The sequence below is a fragment of the Carcharhinus amblyrhynchos genome, unplaced genomic scaffold (genome assembly GCF_965287045.1).
Source record: "Carcharhinus amblyrhynchos unplaced genomic scaffold, sCarAmb.v2.hapA scaffold_48, whole genome shotgun sequence".
NCBI lineage: Eukaryota > Metazoa > Chordata > Chondrichthyes > Carcharhiniformes > Carcharhinidae > Carcharhinus > Carcharhinus amblyrhynchos.
The window spans coordinates 2,453,525-2,472,532 of record NW_027649789.1 but is presented as its reverse complement, the minus strand read 5'-3'; the positions used below and the strand labels follow the sequence as shown (position 1 = coordinate 2,472,532).

Below are 19,008 nucleotides of genomic sequence, written 5' to 3'. Positions count from 1 at the left end.
TTTAATTCACTGCTACTTCCAAGCTCTAATTTTAACTAATTGAACTGAAACTAAATCTGTTTCTCTCTTCACAGATATTGCCTGACCTGATGAGAGTTTCCAACATGTTCATATTTCAGATTTACAGCATCAATATAATTTTGCCTTCTGTATGAACTGAAATTGTGTTTCTTGAATGTCCCGCGCTGTACATTATTATTGTTAATCTTATTCTTAAAAACACTGTGGATTTACCCTGATTCCTGTTATTTTTCTCTCTCTGATCTCCAGTCTGAATCGTAATGCTCTCACTGATTCTTGTGCCAAGGACCTGGCCTCTGCTCTCAGTACAAACCGCTCACTGATAGATCTGAATCTGGGTTACAATAAACTGGGAGATTCAGGAGTGAAACGGCTGTCTGTGGCTCTGAGGAATCCGGACTGCAAAATACAGAAACTGGAGTAAGTAGCAGACTGTGAGATTGTGTTTATAATAACTGAATATTCAACAATATAATTTCACCGCTGGTATTTGTATAAAAAACACTGCCCATTACTATTGGTGTCAGTTATGAATACGGAAAATTGTTTTTCCCCTGACTCCTGTTGCTTCTCTCTCTGATCCCTGAGCAATGGGATGTCAGTCCCACAGATCCTTATGTTGAGGGAGTGGGGAAATAATGTTATGGTTCACCCTCTGAGGTTCTCTCCTCCTCCTCAGATGTGTACAGCTCTCCCCGGACACAGCATCCATTGATTTGTGAAAGAGGGGAGAGTGAATAGATGACAGTAAATGGAGGACAGGACATGGTGGTGGAGTCTCGCTGTTAGTAACGGATGACAGTACAGTACAGAGAGGTAAACTTAATTCAAATGATCAAGATGCAGGATCGATTTTATTAGAGACAAGAATTAACAAAGTTGAAAGATCACTTATGGGAATCATTTATAGACATAACAATATTCAGAATCTCCTACACAGTACACAGGAAAAATAATGGGGTCTTGTAAAAACAAACTGCAACAATCACGGGTGATTTTTAACATTCATGTACAAAGAAGAACAAAGAGCCATACAGCACAGTAACAGGCTCTTAAGCCCACCAAGCCTGAGGCGGCGACTCGTTCTTATTCAGACCCAGTACTTGTTGCTCATACACGGTTTCTATTCCTCTGTTCATCTCCCGTTCATGTTTCTATCAAGATAAACCTTGAACATTGGGAGCGTGCCTGCTTCCGTCAACTTCAGTGGCTGTGCATTCGAGGGACCCACCACCCTCTGTGAAAACTTTCCCCGCACATCTCCTCTAAACTTTCCCCCTCTTGCCTTCAAACTGTCCCATCTTGTAGTTGACCTGGGGAAAACCCCAACTACCCACTATATATTTGCCTCTATCAGGTCACCCCTCAGCCTCCATGTTTCCAGTGAAAACAATCTGAGATTGTTCAACCTTAACCAGAACAGGCAACATTCTTGTAAATCTTCTTTGCACCTTCTCCAAAGCATCCACATCTTCTGATGTCTGGCAATCAGCACTGCACGCAATATTCCATATTGGGCCTAACTAAAGTTTAATACTGCTGTAACATAATTTGTCAACTTTTATACTCGATGCACTGAGTGATGAAGCAAGCATGCTGCGTACCTTGTTGATCAAGTTACCCACCTGTGTTGCCACTTTCAGGGATCAGTGGACACTACACACATATCCCTCTGAATGTCAATGCTCCTAGTGTTTTTTTCGGACAGGCAATGCTGGGGGATGACCATGTGAAGTTGCATCAAATTATAGAAAAAAAACCTTTCCCCTTCCTTTTAGGAGTCAATAACCAAGGGTATTGATTTAAGGCATTGGGCATGAGTTTCAAAGGAGAATTGAAGATGGCACAGTGGTTAGCATTGCTGCCTCACAACGTCAGGGACCTTTGTTTAATTCTGGCCTCAGGTGACTAACTGTGGAGTTTGAATGTTCCGCTCATGTGTGCGGGTTTCTGTCAGGCACTCTGGTTTCCTCTCACAGTCCAAAGAAGTGTAGGTTAGTTGGACTGACCAAGCTAAATTGTTCCTTAATGTCCTAAGATGTGTAGTTTTGGTAGATTTGCCATGGTAAATGTCCAGTGATAAGCAGTTGTGTGGGCCTGGTTAAGATGCATCTTCGGAGAGTCAGTGTAGAGTGGATGGGACGATTGGGCCCCTTCTGCACAGTGGGGATTCTCTGGTTCTGTAGAAATGTTTTTTCACCCAGAGGGTAGTGGGAATCTGGATCTCACTGTCTGAAAGGGTGGTGGAGTCAGGAACACTCTCAACATTTAAGAAGCATTCAGACAAGCACTTGAAATGCCGCAGTGTACAAGGCTATGGAGCAAGTGCTGGTAATGGATTAGAATAGATTGGTGCTTGATGGCTGACACAGACACGGTGGGCCGAAGGGCCTCTTTCTGTGCTAAAAACCTCTATAAAGGCCCAGGGATTGGAAGTTATGAACCAGATCTGATGTTCCCCAATCACACCACCCTTGATTTGTGAGAGAGAGAGAGAGAGCAGGGTGAATGGAGGCAATTGTAAAGACACAGACAGAAACTCCAAGGTGTTTTGTGAAGTTAGTCTGGACCTTTGGTTTTATATTTGATTTTGGTATTGATGAGCATGAGGTGTTTCAGTCCAGTTATGAATCAAGTGACCCACTCGGATGCTTTTATCAAAGACAGTTTATTCAGAATGCAGTTAGAATATAACATCAAGAATTAGCATAACTTTTCCCAATTGCAAAACTTAAACATGACACAGTATAACTCTTAACATCTAGCTATCTCTGGTGTTCCAATATAAAGCAATATGCACAGACATACACCCTTCTCCAATATTAGTTAGCACAAGTATCTCACATGATGCCAATTTCCAGCATTTTAACACTTCCAGACAGCCAACTGACAATTGTTTTCAGAGAAGGATGTCAGCTCCGAACAGCCCAATCGCAGAGTGGTAACCCCAGTCTCTGACAGCTTCCAACACAGCAACACTTCAACAACAAAAATTCCAACTTCAGAGAGGGAAACAGCACTGCTGTTTGTCTTAACTTCAAGCAGTTTCCAAAAGCAGAATAAAAACTAGAATGCTCTGTGAAAAATAGCTGTCCCTCAGTCACATGACATAACCTGTCAATCACCCACAATCAAGCTCTACTCTGCCATCTCAGGGGAACACTGAAACAACAGAACACTGCATTAGTTCAGATTAAAATCGACATGATGTCAATTATACTGCTTCAGTAACAATAGAGGAAACTGGCTACAGATAGCACGGTGCCGACAGTATAACCTGCATAGATACATGATTAAAATAAATACCGGAGTCGGCCATTCACCCCTTCGAGCCTGCTCCTCCATTCATTTTGTTCATGGCTGATCATCGAATTCAATATCCTTCAATATTCAATATATTTCTTCAAGGCACAGTTTGTAATAAAATGCACATTCCAACACATCATTCAGTTGCTTCCATGGGCAAACAAGCTCTGTGTGTTGCATGTCAGAGTGTCTCCTGTGCCCATCCATTTGTCTGCACACCCTCATCTCCATAATCAGTGTCACAATCAGTGATTTCCCACACTATCTGCTGTTCTCCCAGCTGCAGTGCTGCTAATTCTAGGTGTAAGAATTACAAGGTGTGGACACTGTCACCATTTTTAGTTCATTTCCTGATGTTTTGTGCTCTCTTCTACAGACACATGAAGTTCCATTGTTACTCTCCCATCAAAGACACAAGCCACTGCTGGTGAAACCTTGACTGACCATCATGTCCACACAGAGAAAGCATCTTGCCTTTGACCATTCCATTCTCAAAGTGCAAAAGTTATCTGACCAACCAGAACGCTGCAGAGAGAGGCTGACATGTCTCTGACAGTCGATGCTGTTGTCTGGGCATTGCCTATGTCTGTGTGGGGATGGCCTTTCTACAATTTCACTTTCATTCTCATTCGACCCCATATGCCTCAGATTATATGTGACAAAATGCTTCAGCAGCTTGTCAAACTTGGCAAGTTATTCATCCTCACTGCAGCCATATAACCCACGCCTGCTCAGGTCTCCAGCAATCTCCATCCTGTTATACTTGGATTGATGTGGCAGATACTCTCCAGTCCTGAGAGAACAGAAATTTGCTCCAAACTCACGCAGCCTTGGGGAACATGACCAAGTGTTGCCAAATGCATCATTGAATTGAGTTTAACCTTCCTCCTCCTATTTCAGCCCTGTGTTCAGTAACCAGGCCTTCCTCACTGCTCTCTCCAGAGCTGCTGCCTATGAAATTACTGCTGGTGCCAGCATTGCCTGAACCGGGACATCCCCTGCAGTGAGTTGTTAACCTCTGGAATGCACAGGGTTTTGGGGGAAGGTGGGCAATGACACTTAGTGAGTTGCTCATTCGGAGAGTCAGTGCAGACACAATGGGCCGAATGGCCTCCTTCTGCTCTGTAACAATTCTGTGATTTTGCCTGTGCTGCCTGAGTGGACGGATTCCCCTAACCTGTCAGATATTAATGTGCCCGTTCTGGTTATGTGTGGAATTGGTTAGTTCAGTTGGTTTGGTGTTTAGAGTGTGATGTGGAATGATGCTAATGTTGAGGGTTTGGTCCTCGTACCAGCTGTGGGGTTCATGGAGTCCCATCTCCTCCCATTGCCCCATGTTTATTAAGTTGTGTCCCTGAAGCTATACGGAACAAATTGTATCTCTCTATTGGAGAGAAATATTAATATTTCATTGGACTGTGGCTACTAACACTGTCCACACGGCAACATCACCAACTTCCAGTCGAAATATCGATACATTTCCAACCAATATCTCCATATAATTGTCCCGGAGCACAATGAGGCCATTTGGCCCATCATATCTGCACCAGCTCACCAAATTAATATTAGGAATTTGTGTCATTCTCCAGCCTTTTTCTCGTATCCTCGCTCATTGTTTCTATTCAAATAATCATCTAATTCCTTTCTGACTGTTTCGATACAGCCGACCTCCATCACACTTCCCGGCTGTAATTCCAGACCTGAACCACTGGCAGTGTGAAAAAGGTTTCTCTCTCATCATCTTCAACCCCACCACACACTCCATTCCTGAGCCACTGACCATCCCATGTCCCTCCCTGTGACTCAGGGTAAGGACATGGGAATCCTGAGCTCTTCCCTTTCACCATCATCCTTTTTGTCATTTAATCACTCCGACACTTCCATTTTGTTCTTTCCTTGTCACCCGCCCATCCCCAGCTCCCTGTCACTTAAAACAATTTAATTCACTGCTACTTCCAAGTTCTAATTTTAGCTAATTAAACTGAAACTAAATCTGTTTCTCTCTTCACAGATATTGCCTGACCTGATGAGGATTTCCAACATATTTTATTCATATTTCAGATTTACAGCATTAATATAATTTTGCCTTCTGTATGAACTGAAGTTGTGTTTCTTGAATGTCCCGCGCTGTACATTATTACTGTTAATGATCTTATTCTTAAAAACACTGGGGATTTACCCTGATACCTGTTATTTTTCTCTCTCTGATCGCCAGTCTGAAAGATAATGCTGTCTCTGATTCTTGTGCTGAGGACCTGGCCTCTGCTCTCAGTACAAACCGCTCACTGATAGATCTGAATCTGGGTTTCAATGAACTGGGAGATTCAGGAGTGAAACGGCTGTCTGTGGCTCTGAGGAATCCAGATTGTAAAATACAGAAACTGGAGTGAGTAGCAGACTGTGTGAGATTGTGTCTATAATAATAATATACTATAATTTCACCACTGATACTTGTATAAAAAACACTGCCCATTACTATTCGCATCACTTATAAATAAAGAAAATTTCTTTTCCTCTGATGCCTAGGCAATGGGATGTCATAAGAACATAAGAAATAGGAGCAGGAGTAGGCCATCTAGCCCTTCAAGCCTGCCCCGCCATTCAATAAGATCATGACTGATCTGAAGTGGATCAGTTCCACTTTCTCGCTCTCTCCCCATAACCCTTAATTCCCTTGTCTACCAAAAACCTATCTACCCGTGACTTAAATATATTTAGCAAGGTAGCCTCCACCACATCAACGGGCAGAGAATTCCAGAGATTCACCACCCTTTGAGTGAAGAAGTTCCTCCTCAACTCTGATCTAAACTGCACCCCCCCACCTTATTTTGAGGCTGTGCCCTCTAGTCCTGCTATCCTTTCTAAGCGGGAAGAATCTCTCTACCTCTACCCTATCCATCCCCTTCATTATCTTATACGTTTCTATAAGATCCCCCCTCATTCTTCTAAACTCCAAAAAGTACAGACCCAGTCTATTTAGTCTCTCTTCATAGTCCAACCCCCTCATCTCCAGTTTCACTCCGAATCCACTGCTACTTCCAAGTTCTAATTTTAACTAATTGAACTGAAACTAAATCTGTTTCTCTCTTCACAGATACTTTCTGTCGTTTTGAGAGTTTCCAGCATATTTTGTTTATATTTCAGATTTGCAGCATCGATATAATTTTGCCTTCTGTATGAACTGAAGTTGTGTTTCTTGAATGTCCCGCGCTGTACATTATTATTGTTAATGATCTTATTCTTAAAAACACTGGGGATTTACCCTGAATACTGTTATTTTTCTCTCTCTGATCTCCAGTCTGTTTGGTAACGCTCTCACCGATTCTTGTGCTGAGGACCTGGCCTCTGCTCTCAGTACAAACTGCTCACTGATAGATCTTGATCTAGGTAACAATAAACTGGGAGATTCAGGAGTGAAACGGCTGTCTGTGGCTCTGAGGAATCCAGACTGTAAAATACAGAAACTGCAGTAAGTAGCAGACTGTGAGATTGTGTTTATAATAATGAATATTCAATAATATAATTTAACTGCTGATATTTGTATGAAAACACTGCCCATTACGTCAGTTATGAATAAGGAAAATTGCTTTTCCTCTGACTCCTGTTGCTTCTCTCTCTGATCCCTGAGCAACGGGATGTCAGTCCCACAAATCCTTATGTCGAGGGAGTGGGGGAATAATGTTATGGTGCACCCTCTGAGGTTCTCTCCTCCTCCTCAGATGTGCACAGCTCTCCCCGGACACAGCATCCATTGATTTGTGAAAAGGGGGGAGAGTGAATAGATGACAGTAAATGGAGGACAGGACATGGTGGTGGAGTCTCGCTGTTAGTAACAGATGACAGTACAGTAGCGAGAGGTGAATTTAGTTCCAATGATCAAGATGCAGAATCAGTTTGGGTAGAGATAAGAATTAACAAAGTTAAAAGATCACTTGTGAGAATCATTTATAGTCACCTAACAATATTCAGAATCTCCGACACAGTACAGAGGAAAAATAATGAGGTCTTGTAAAGATGTACTGCAATAATTATGGGTGATTTTAATATTATACGAAGAAGAACAAAGAACGATACAACTCTGTAACAGGCCCTTCGGCCCACCAAACCTGCAGCGACTCCTAATCCTTATTCAGACCCAGTATTTACTGCCCATTCGTAGTTTCTATTCCTCTGTTTGTCTCCTGTTCTTGTGCCTATAAAGATGTATGTTGGACATTGGTAACATGCCAACTTCCACCATCTCCATTGACAGTGCATTCCAGGCACCCACCACCCTCTGTGTGAAAAGTTTTCCATAATTGTGGATGCCTTTATCAGGTCATCCCTCAGCCTTCCTTTCTCTGGTGAAAACAATCCGTGTTTATCCAACTTCTCCTCATACCTTAACCCTCCTTGACCAGGCAACGTTCTGGTTAACCTTCTTTGCACCCTCTCCAAAAGCATCCACATCCTTCTGGTAGTGTGATGAACAGAACTACAAGCAATATTCAAATGTGGCCAACTAAAGTTTGATAAAGCTATAATGTAACTTGCCAACGTTTATAGCCGATGCCCCAGTCGATGAAGACAAGCATGCTGTCTGCCTTCTTGACCACCTCATCCACCTGTGTTGCCATTTTAGGGATCTGCAGATTTGTACACACAGATCCCTCTGTAGGTCAATGTTCTGATGGATTTTTTCATTTACTGTTAAATCGCTCAGATTGTCAAAAGTTGAATAGAAGATTAGTTCACAGAATGTGTTCAAGTAATTCCTTGGAGAAGCATGTTCCAGAGCCAATCACAAAACAAGCTGTTTTAGACATGGTGATGTGCAAATGTGTGGTGTTTCCAACAAAAATAGTTCCTTTCATTTGGAGATGAGCAGCAGGAGTGTTCCAACCGTTGCTAATTCAAGGATTGTATTAGATTCAGCCAAGATGTGGCACTGGGATTGGCACTGCTGCCGCATAGCATCAGGGACTCGGATTCATTCCAGCCTTGTGAGTTTTAACGTTCTCCCAGTGTCTGTGTAGGTTTCCTCCGGCTCCTCGTGTTTCCTCCGGCTGCTCCTGTTTCCTCCTGAAGACCAAAAAAATGTGCAGGTTAGGTGGATTGGCCATGCTAAATTGCCCTTTAGTGTCCAAGATGTGTGCGTTAGGGGGATTAGCTGTGTAAATATGTGGGGTTACGGGAAACCGGGCAACTGCAGATCTATTAGTCTGACATTGATAGGGTGGAAAATCCTATAATAATCTATAATAAAGGAAATGATAACAGAACACTTCGCAATTAATGGCAGGATTAGACAGGACCAACATGGATTTATGAAAGGCTGGCATGGTGACACAGTGGTTAGCACAACTGTATCACAGCCAGGGGCCCGGGTTCAATTCCAGCCTTGGGTGACTGTGTGGAGTTTCTACATTCTCCCAGTGTCTGCGTATGTTTCCTCTGGGTGCTCCAGTTTCCTCCCACATCCAAGAATATGCATGGTAGATGGATTGGCCATGGTAAAATTGCCCTTAAAGTCCCAAGATGTTTAGGTTAGGTGGATTAGCCCTCGTAAATTTGTGAGGTTATGGGGAACGGATCTTGGTAAGATTCTCTGTCAGAGTGTCTCGATGGGCGGAATGACCTCCTCCTACACTAGGAATTCTATAGTTGGATGATTTACTCACAAGAGGTTATTAAAGAAAATTGGAGCACATGGGATTGGGTGAAATATCCCAGCATGGATTGAGAACTGGTTAGTGGACAGAAACAAGGAGTTGGAATAAATGGGTTATTTTTGGATTGACAGCCTCTAACTAGTGGAGTACGGCAGGGATCAGTGTTTGGGTCTCAGCTATTCAGAATCTATATCAATGATATGGATGTGGGGATCAAATATAATATTTCCAAATGTAGGAATAATGGAAAACTAGGTGGAAACCTGAATTGTGAGGAGGATGCAAAGATGCTTCAAGGGGATTTGGAGAGGCTCAGGGAGTGGCAAAAAGTTTGCCAGCTGGACTACAAAGTGGAAATATGTGAAGTTATCTAATTTTGTAGAAAAAACAGACATTAAGACAACTCCAAGATATTTTGATGTCCTTGTTCATGAGGCACTGAATGCTAAGATGAGAGCAGTTAAGATAACAAATGGTATGTTAGCCATTATTCTAAGAGGATTTGAGTTGAGGAAAAAGATGTCTTCCTGCAATTATATACAGCCTTGCTGAGACCAACCTGGAGAATTGTGTACATAGAACATAGAACACAGAACACTACAGCACAAACAGGCCCTTCGGCCCACAAGTTGCGCCGATCACATTTATACCTACCAAGCCATAGAACTATCTGTAACTCCCAATCCCATTAAATCCCAATTAATGATTAATGAAGGCCAGTACACCATACGCCTTCTTGACCACATCCTCCACCTGCGAGGCCGATTAAGAGTCCTGTGGACCCGGACCTCAAGATCCTTCTGCTCCTCAACCCAGCTAAGACTCCTACCCTTGATACTGTACTCCTTCATCCCATTGGTCCTGCCAGAATGGACCACTACCCATTTATCTGCGTTGAAGTCCATCTGCCACTTCTCCGCCCAGTCTTGCATCCTATCTATGTCACGCTGCAACTTCTGACATCCCTCCAGACCATTCACAACACCACCAACCTTCGTGTCGTCGGCGAACTTACTAACCCATCCCTCCACTTCCTCATCCAGGTCATTTATGAAAATGACAAACAGCAAGGGTCCTAAAACAGATCCCTGGGGCACTCCACTGCTGACCGACCTCCATGCAGAAAAAGACCCATTCACAACCACTCTCTGCCTTCTGCAGGCAAGCCAGTTCTGGATCCACAAGGCCAAAGCCCCTTGGATCCCATGCCCTCTCACCTTCTCAAGAAGTTTTGCACGGGGGACCTTATCAAACGCCTTGCTGAAGTCCATGTAAACCACGTCTATCACTCTTTCTTTGTCAATGTGTTCAGTCACATTTTCAAAGAACTCAACTAGACTCGTAAGGCATGACCTGCCTTTGACAAATCCGTGCTGACTATTTCTGATCATACTAAACTTCTCTAAATGCTCATAAATCCTGTCCCTCAGAATCTTCTCCATCAACTTACCAACCACTGAGGTCAGACTCACCGGTCGGTAATTTCCAGGGCTATCCCTGTTCCCTTTCTTGAAAATAGGAACCACATCCACAATCCTCCAATCCTCCGGAACCTCTCCCGTCTCCATCGACAATGCAAAGATCATCGCCAGGGGCTCTGCAATCACTTCCCTCACGTCCCACAGAAACCTGGGGTACATCCCATCCGGTCCCGGCGACTTATCTATCTTGATAGAATTTAAAAGTTCCAACACATCCTCTTTCTTAATATCCACATACTCAATCTTTTCAGTCTGCCGCAAACCTGTAGTACAACCTCCCAGATCACTTTCCACCGTGAATACTGAGGTAAAGTACTCATTTAGCGCCTCTGCCATTTCTTCTGGTTCCACACAGACTTTTCCCCCTTCACCTTTTATAGGTCCTATCCCTTCTCTTCTCATCCTTTTACTCTTCACATATTTGTAGAACTCTTTGGGATTCTCCTTAATCTTACCTGCCAAGGCCTTCTCATGACCCCTTCTGGCTCTCCTAATTTCTTTTTTAAGCTCCTTTCTACAAGCCTTATACTCCTCTAGATCCTTAACATCTCCTAGCTCTCTGAACCTTTTGTACGCCTTTCTTTTCTTTCTGACTAGGTTCACCACAATCTTCGTGCAGCACGGCTCCCGCGACCTACCAAAACCTCCTTGTCTCATCGGAACATTGTCATGCAGAGCTCTAGACAAACATTCCTTGAAAATCTGCCACCTTCCTTCTGTACTTTTCCCCAAGAACACCTCCTTCCAGTTTACACGTCCAATTTTCTGCCTGATGTCTTCATATTTCCCCTTACTCCAGATAAACACCTGCCTGAAGCAAAGATGTGTTTGGCATGTAAAGAAGATTCACTAAAACAGGTCCGGGGACAGATGGGTTGTCCTAGGAGGTACAAAAACTCTTTATTCTCAGGCCTTTAGAAGAATGACAGCTGAACTTATTCAAGCCTACACTATTTTACAGAGTTCAATCAGCCAGATGCAGAAAGGATGTTTCCCCTTGCTGGAGAGTCTGAAACCTGGGACACAGTCTGAGAATAAGGGGCAGTTATTTAGGCTGAGATGAGGGGTATTCGTTTCCCATTAGAATGCTGGTGAATCAAGGATTGCAGGGATAATGTTGGAAATGGTGTTGAAGCAGAGGATCAGCCATGGTCACATTGAATGATGGAGTGGGTTTGAAGGACAGAATGGATGACTCCTGCTCCTGTTTCTTAACGTTCTTATTGCAATAGGAATGAAAGGTAGAAGTAGGAAGGTTTTGCTGCAGTTTTACACAACCTTCATTAGAACACAACTGGAGTAATGTGTACAGTATTGAGCTATTTACTTAAAAAAGAATAGAATTGTATCAGAACAAGTTCAGAGAAAGTTCACTCGGCTGATTCCTTGGATGGAGAGGTTTATTTTTTGAGAACAATTTGAGCAGATTGGAGCAAAATCTATGAAAGTTCAGAAGATTAAAAGGTGATCGCATTGAGGGGATGAGACAGGATGGTTGCCAAGGGGCTGTTTCTTCTTGTAAGAGAGACCAGAACAAGGGGACAGATTTTAAAATGTAATTGTGAGTCCCTTAAAACTGAGATGAGGAGAAATTGATGGTTTAGATGGTCGATGGTCAGTGAAATTCTCTTCCCTGGAGACTAGTGGCGGCAGAGTCATTGAATATATTCAAGGCTGAGTTAAGAATGATTTTGGATTGAGAAGTGAATCAAGGGTTACGGGGGGAGTGACAGGGAAAAGAGTTGAGACTACAATTAGATCAGCCATGATGGAGCCTGCTCGAGGGGCTGAATGGCCTTCTGCTGCTCCTAGTTATTTTGTTCTTATCCCAATACGTCCTTCAGACTGCTCTCTGTGACCAGTGATGGATACACAAGCTCTATGTTTTGTCCTCACCAGACACTCTCCTGTGCCCATTCATTAGTGTTACCTAATTAATTAATTCCTCACTCATCAAACACATGCACTAGCCCAGGGTTGTCCAACGTGTGGACCAAGGGGTGAATGTGACTCTCGAAGCCCCTCAATGCGGCCCCCGGAGCGAGTTTCCAGAATCTCAGTCACACAGTTCAGTTTGAATGGAAGAATCTGTATGGAGCTGCTCCTCCAATCACATGCCGTTTCTTTCCCATGTTTGCTGCTGATGGGTTTTTGAGCCAAACTGCAGTAAATGTGGGAGAGAAACAATTTGTGATTGATGAGGATTAAACTCTAATCATCATCTTTATTTATTCCTCATTATTGTGCTCAGCAAGTTGTTTCTTTTCATATCTCAGTTTAGTTTTTAATTGAAATTTCTGCTGTGCCAAACTTGATCATTCTGAAATTTACTCATCAGCCCCTTGAGTGAGAAAAACATTGCCATGTGTTTGCCCAGTGAATATGTTGGTGAACCCTGCTCTAGCCTATGCTGGTGCCAGCCTAACGGACATGTCTCTGACAGTCAATGCTGCTGCCTTTGCATTGCCAGTGTCTGGGTGGAGATGTTCTTTCTACAATTTCACTCTCATCCTTATTCACATATCAGGCTGTGCTGCACTCACCGTGTCAGAACACATCAGGACATTGATCCTTTTCCACACTGTAACCACGGGTCTGAAACCTGCTCACCTCCCAGCAATCTCCATCCAGACTGGCTTGTAATGTTGGTATAATCTCCTCCCATCCTGAGGGAACAGGACCTCCCTCTGAGCTTGAGCAGCCAGGGGAAGCCACACCAGGAGGAATTAGTGATTGGGGAGCAACCCTTGCTCTGCTTTCTGTCATTTCAGCCCCTCATTCAGTAAGCAGAGCTTCCTCACCAGAGCTGCTGTGTTTGAAAGTCCTGCTGGCTGCCTTTGGAGATGGTAAAAAGTCTGATAACACCAGGTTTTAGTCCAACTGATTTATTTGATAGTGAACTATCAAATAAAGTTTACTATCAAATAAATTGGTTGGACTAAATCCTGGTGTTGTCAGACTTTTTACTGTGTTTACCCCAGTCCAACGCCGGCATATCCACATCATGACTACTTTGGAGATGGTGCCAGCATTGCCTGAAATAAATGGGGCAGAGGGCGAATGCAGTCCACAAACTCTGCAGTCGAATATCTGGCATTGGGACATCGCAGGGGGTCAGCACACCCAGACAGTAATGTGATAGCTTTATCCTGGGAGATCAGCCTCCCTGATCATTGACTCTCTCTGCCAGGTAAGTACTAAACCTTATGGTGTGCGTAAGGTTTGTAAAAATAAACCTCCCTGTTCAGTTACAGCAATCCATATGTTTTTATTCACCCTGATTCACACATAAAATCACCTCTACCTCAATTCCAGACCTGAACCAGACATTGTGTAAAACAAATAGTCTTTCCTTGCGTCACATTTGCTTCTTTTACAAATCACTTTAAAACTTATTCCTGATCCTTGTCCGAGCATGTTTTTAGCTACCTGTTCTGTCCAGCACCCTCAGCTACCTTTTCTGTCCAGCACCCTCATTATCTTGAACATTTCTATCAAATCTCCTTTTAGCATTCTTCCCCCCAAGAAGAAAAGTCAAAACCTCTCCAATTGAACCTCGTGGCGAAATTTCACACCTCTGAAACCAATCTTGTAAACCTCTTCAGCACTCTCTCCAATGTTCTAAGCCCTCCTAAAGTATGACACGCTGGTGAGATCTAACTGTTGTCTAACACCGGCTCAGTAGATCATAACTTTTATTTTTTTTATTATTTAGACATGTAGATGAACAGAATAACAAGGTAGTCAATTAACTTTTAACAATACACAAAAATCTTTGATAAAATTAACTATAATGCACCACTACTTCACCCCATCTAAATCATAGATGTCTACAGATCTGTAAGGATGACACAAGTTACAAAATAGATCTTATGCTCTAATGTTTTCAGTAAGTACACAGTCAATGTAAACCAACAAACCACCTGTGGTCAGATACACCACTTTCTGAAACTAAGAGGCCACCCAAAGTAACTTCAGTAGATTCTTCTTCAAATCCCCCCAGATGTTTGTCACACTGTGGGAATCTTGCTTCCACATGAGTGTCTGTAATATCCATTCTAGAAAAGAAACAGCTTTTGGAATCTTTTCACAAACAACGCTTTCTCTCACCAAGGATCCCTCTCCAACATTTCAAAGTCTCCTTTCATTATTCCTTCATATTCAGCGATGCCAACAGTCCACCAGTGTTTCATAAGCTGTATGAAGGTGTCATGAGCTTCAGGATTATGTCTGGATTCTCGTGAGCAAATTTTACCATGTTCTTATCAAGCAGCTTTGTCTTTAACTGGGAGCCTCTCTCTGCTCCTCTCTTTAACTTCAGGAAGCAGTAGCTTGTTCAGATTCAGGATTTTTTGTCACTTTGACTTTTGTCTTCCTGGCACTTCTCTCTTCCCTCTTGGTATCTGACAGTGATTTATCTTCTGATTCCTGTTTTCTGAATCCCTGTATTGCCCTGCCTCTACTGACAGTCTCTGTGAACACCCTCATGCTTCCTGGGTTAACCGGTTGCAACTGAAACTCAGTGATTCTGTCATTCACTGTGGGCCTCTGAATATAAGCAGCCATTTTTTTAACCTCTATAACTCTTACAATGTAGTAAAACTTAAATTAAAATGCAGGGACAGTTTAAAGTGAAACCAAACAGGCAGTTTTGTTTAACATGAAGTGAAATTAAAGTTTTGGCCGTTTCGGAGCTCACAAGCACAGAAACACAAATTAAACTTAAACTCATGAATTATCTATCGCCCAGAAACATAAACTATTTCATAAAGCCCAAGATACTGTATTCTTTATTAACTGCTACCTACACTTACCCTGCTAACAGCAATGATCGATGTACATATACGTCCATTCCCTCTGATCCTGCAATCTGTTAACAATTCTACCGATTACTTTATATTGCTTCCTCATGTACATGTTTCCTGAAAGTCTCACCTCACACGTCTCTGCATTGAACTTAATCTGTACACTCCACCATGGTCTGTTTTTCAGTCCCAAGCTCTCCTCCTCACAGTTTCCGATGCCTCAAAGATTTCAGTGATAAACACATTTTGAAATTTTCCTCTTTGCTGCAAACACCGAGATCATTCATATATATCAGGGAAAAGCAAGGATCCCAATACTGACCGCTCCACTACCAACATCCTCCAGCCTGGAAAATATCCATTACTCTTTGTTCATCCAATTTTGTATCCGCGTTGCTACTTTCCCATTTAGCTAATGAGCTTCTGCCTCAAGTCTGTTGTGTCACTGCATCAGATGACTCTTGAATATCCATGTTCACCACATCAACAGCAGAACTTTCATTGCTGCTTCCAATTCACAGCAATATAAAGCCAGTCGCAAACCGCAGTTCTTTACTCACCAATGAATTTAGTTTTCCTGTGTCTCTATTAGATTTACCATTTCCCTTTTGAACTCAGCATGGGCCGGTTCAGAGAAGTTAAATGATCAACGGACCTTCCAACCCTCAGCTAAGTTGAACATTACTGCTCCAGTCTGGAGCTGAAGACTTGACTAAATTGGATTGACCCACTCTTTTAGGTTGTGGTTACTGGCTCCTGGTCCTCTCTTCATCCACAAAGTGAGATAGCTGGGAATTAAACCCGTATCAACTGCCTGGAAAGCAACTCTGCTCACTATAATATCACCATCACTGCATTTAGGGACTCCTGTGGTGTAGGTGCACTCACATTGCTGTGAAAAAAGGCGTCCCAGGATTTTGACCCAGTCACTGTGAAGGAATGATGATATTTTCCAAGTCAGGATGATGTGTCTCTTGGAAGGGAAGTTCCAGGTGGTGATGTTTCCATTCATCTGTTGCCCTTGTCCTTCCAGGGATAGAAATCACCAGTTTGGAAGGTGCTGTGTAACGGGCCATGGTGAGTTGTTACACTGCATCTTGTACATGGTCCAATAATCACAACTATCTTCCTTTGTGCAGGTCTTTCTCCAACTGGCAGAGTTTTTTTCTCTCATTTCCATTCTCTTCAGTTTTTCTCTTTGTTTCGTTTTGCTACATGTGGTCATATTCTGCCTTGACGTTGAGGGCAGACACTTTTATCTCACATCCTGACTTCAGCTCTGTTGTCCATGTTTGCATGAAGCCTGTAATGAGGTTGGGGGCTGAGTGACCTTGAGTAAGCACAAGCTCAGAGTCAGTGAGCTAAGTTAGTGCCGCTTGTTAGTCTCGATGAAGCCTTCCATGACTGTGCTGATGATCGAGAGTAGACTGATGGGGTGGTAAATGGACAGATTGGATTTGTTCTCTACTTTTTGTTTACGGTTATATCTGGGCAATTTCCCACTATGTTGGGTAAATATCAGTGTTGTAGCTCTACTGGAACAGCTTGGCTAGGAACAGAGCAACTTCTGGAGCAGTAATCTTCAGTACTGGAATATTGTCAGGATCTGTGGTCTTTACAGTATCCATTACCTTTAGATATTTCCTGACACCATGATTCGAATTAGCTGATGACGTATCTGTGATGTTGGGGACCTCTGGACGGTTCAGTCAGTGAAGTTAGTTACTAATATTTGAGCCATATCTTTTGCACTGATGTGTTAGTCTCCTCTGTCATGATGATAGGATATTTGTGGAGCCTCCTCCTTCTGTTATTTCATCATACACTACCATTCACAGTTAAATGTGGGAGGACTGCAGAGCTTAGATCTGAGCCGAGGAAAACAGCATTTCCTGAATGAGGAAAATCTCCAGTCAAACTGTCAGTGATATGAAACAAGATTTTTGGATAATCCTTTTCCTATGTGAGGATCTACCGGGAAGAGGGAACTCCCGGGAATTCCCAGAGATAGAACACTAGTCATACCTGCAGAAAATGTAGAGCCTGTTTACTGTGGAATGTAACAGGAGACACCCCTCCCCTATAAACTAATCAAACAGAAATATATCAACTTTCTAATGGGAGAATAATCTTCCCTTGTTGTATAAAATCTAGGGGATGGATCTTAAGGCAACAGTTAGCACAGTTTCGCAATTTAACTCACCCTGAGATATTATACAGGTGATAAAATGTCACTAGTTAAGAAGTGATGTGGGTATGCCGGCGTTGGACTGGGGTAAACACAGTAAAAAGTCTGACAACACCAGGTTTTAGTCCTGATTAATAAATAACCGATTAATAAATCGGTTGGACTAAAACCTGGTGTTGTCAGACTTTTTACAATAGTTAAGAAGTACAGGGAATCCCGAGGGATCCACTCTCACAGATTTATCATTTAACTCTCAGTAAATTATACAATTCTCATAAAATCCTGGATTTATGTAACAGCAGAAATGATTTCAATTTCCGGAAACGTAGCAGGGTCAGTGAGATTCAGGAGGGTAATTCTGATGATCAGGAAATGAGACCAGAATGTGAGACATGTTTAAAATTACTTGCTTGTTCACAGGATGTGGGTATCACCTCCTCTAGGGGCCATTAGCAGTGGGAAATAAATGCTGGTCCAGCCAGCGACACCCATATCCCATGGACAATTAAACAAAATATATATTTTGAGAAGTGTAAAAGTGGCCTTTCCCCAGAAGACAAACCAGTGAGAGTGAATTGTTCATCATTTTTCAATGCTGACTATTGCCTTTTCCATTCAACAGAAAGGGTTTGATAGTATTTGGTCTGAGGTGTGTCTATTTTAACGCCAGGAGTGTAGTAAATAAGGTAGATGAGCTGAGGGCCTGGATTGCTGCTTGGGAATGTGATGTGGTGGCCATTATGGAGACTTGGATGTCTCAGGGACAGGACTGGGTACTTCAGGTGCCGGGATTCAGATGCTTCAGGAAGGACAGGGTTGGGGGCAAAAGAGGTGGCAGAGTGGCACTGTTGATCAGGGACAGTGTCATGGCTGCAGAGAAGGTGGACGCTGTGGAGGGACTGTCTACGGAGTTTCTGTGAGTGGAAGTTAGGAACAGGAAGGGTTCGATAACTTTGCTGGGTGTTTTCTATAGGCCGCCCAATAGTGACAAGGAAGTTGAGGTGCAGATAGGGAAACAGACCCTGAAGAGATGTAGTAATAACAGAGTTGTCGTGATGGGAGACTTTAATTTCCCAAATAACAACTGGAATATCCCGAGGGTAAGGGGTTTGGATGGGGAGGAGTTGTTAGGTGTGTTCAGGAGGGTTTCCTGACACATCACGTGGATAAGCCTACGAGAGGAGAGGCTGTACTTGACCTGGTGCTGGCTAATGAACCAGGACAGGTGTCGGATCTCTCAGTGGGAGAGCACCTCGGGGATGGAGATCATAATTCTATCTCCTTCACGATAGCATTGGAAAGAGATAGGATCAGGCAGGCTAGGAAGGTGTTTATCTGGAGTAAGGGGAAATATGAAGACATCAGGCAGATAATTGGACGAATAAACTGGAAGGAGATGTTCTTGGGGGAAAGTACTGAAGGAAGGTGGCGGATATTCAAGGAATGTTATTCTGGAGCTCTGCACGACAACATTCCAATGAGACAGGGAGGTTTTGGTAGGTCACGAAGGTTGTGATGAACCTAGTCAGAAAGAAAAGAAAGGCATACAGAAGGTT

General features: G+C 43.0%; 1 protein-coding gene across 1 annotated transcript in view; it reads left to right on the top strand.

Annotated features, from left to right (window-relative positions):
* The window catches only part of LOC145337423 (NACHT, LRR and PYD domains-containing protein 3-like), a 111,681-nt gene that overhangs the window by 62,935 nt on the left and 29,738 nt on the right, over window positions 1-19,008 (top strand). The window contains 3 exon segments of the mRNA XM_080182196.1: window positions 271-441; window positions 5,543-5,713; window positions 6,626-6,796. Of these exon segments, the coding sequence (XP_080038322.1) occupies window positions 271-441; window positions 5,543-5,713; window positions 6,626-6,796 (513 nt within the window).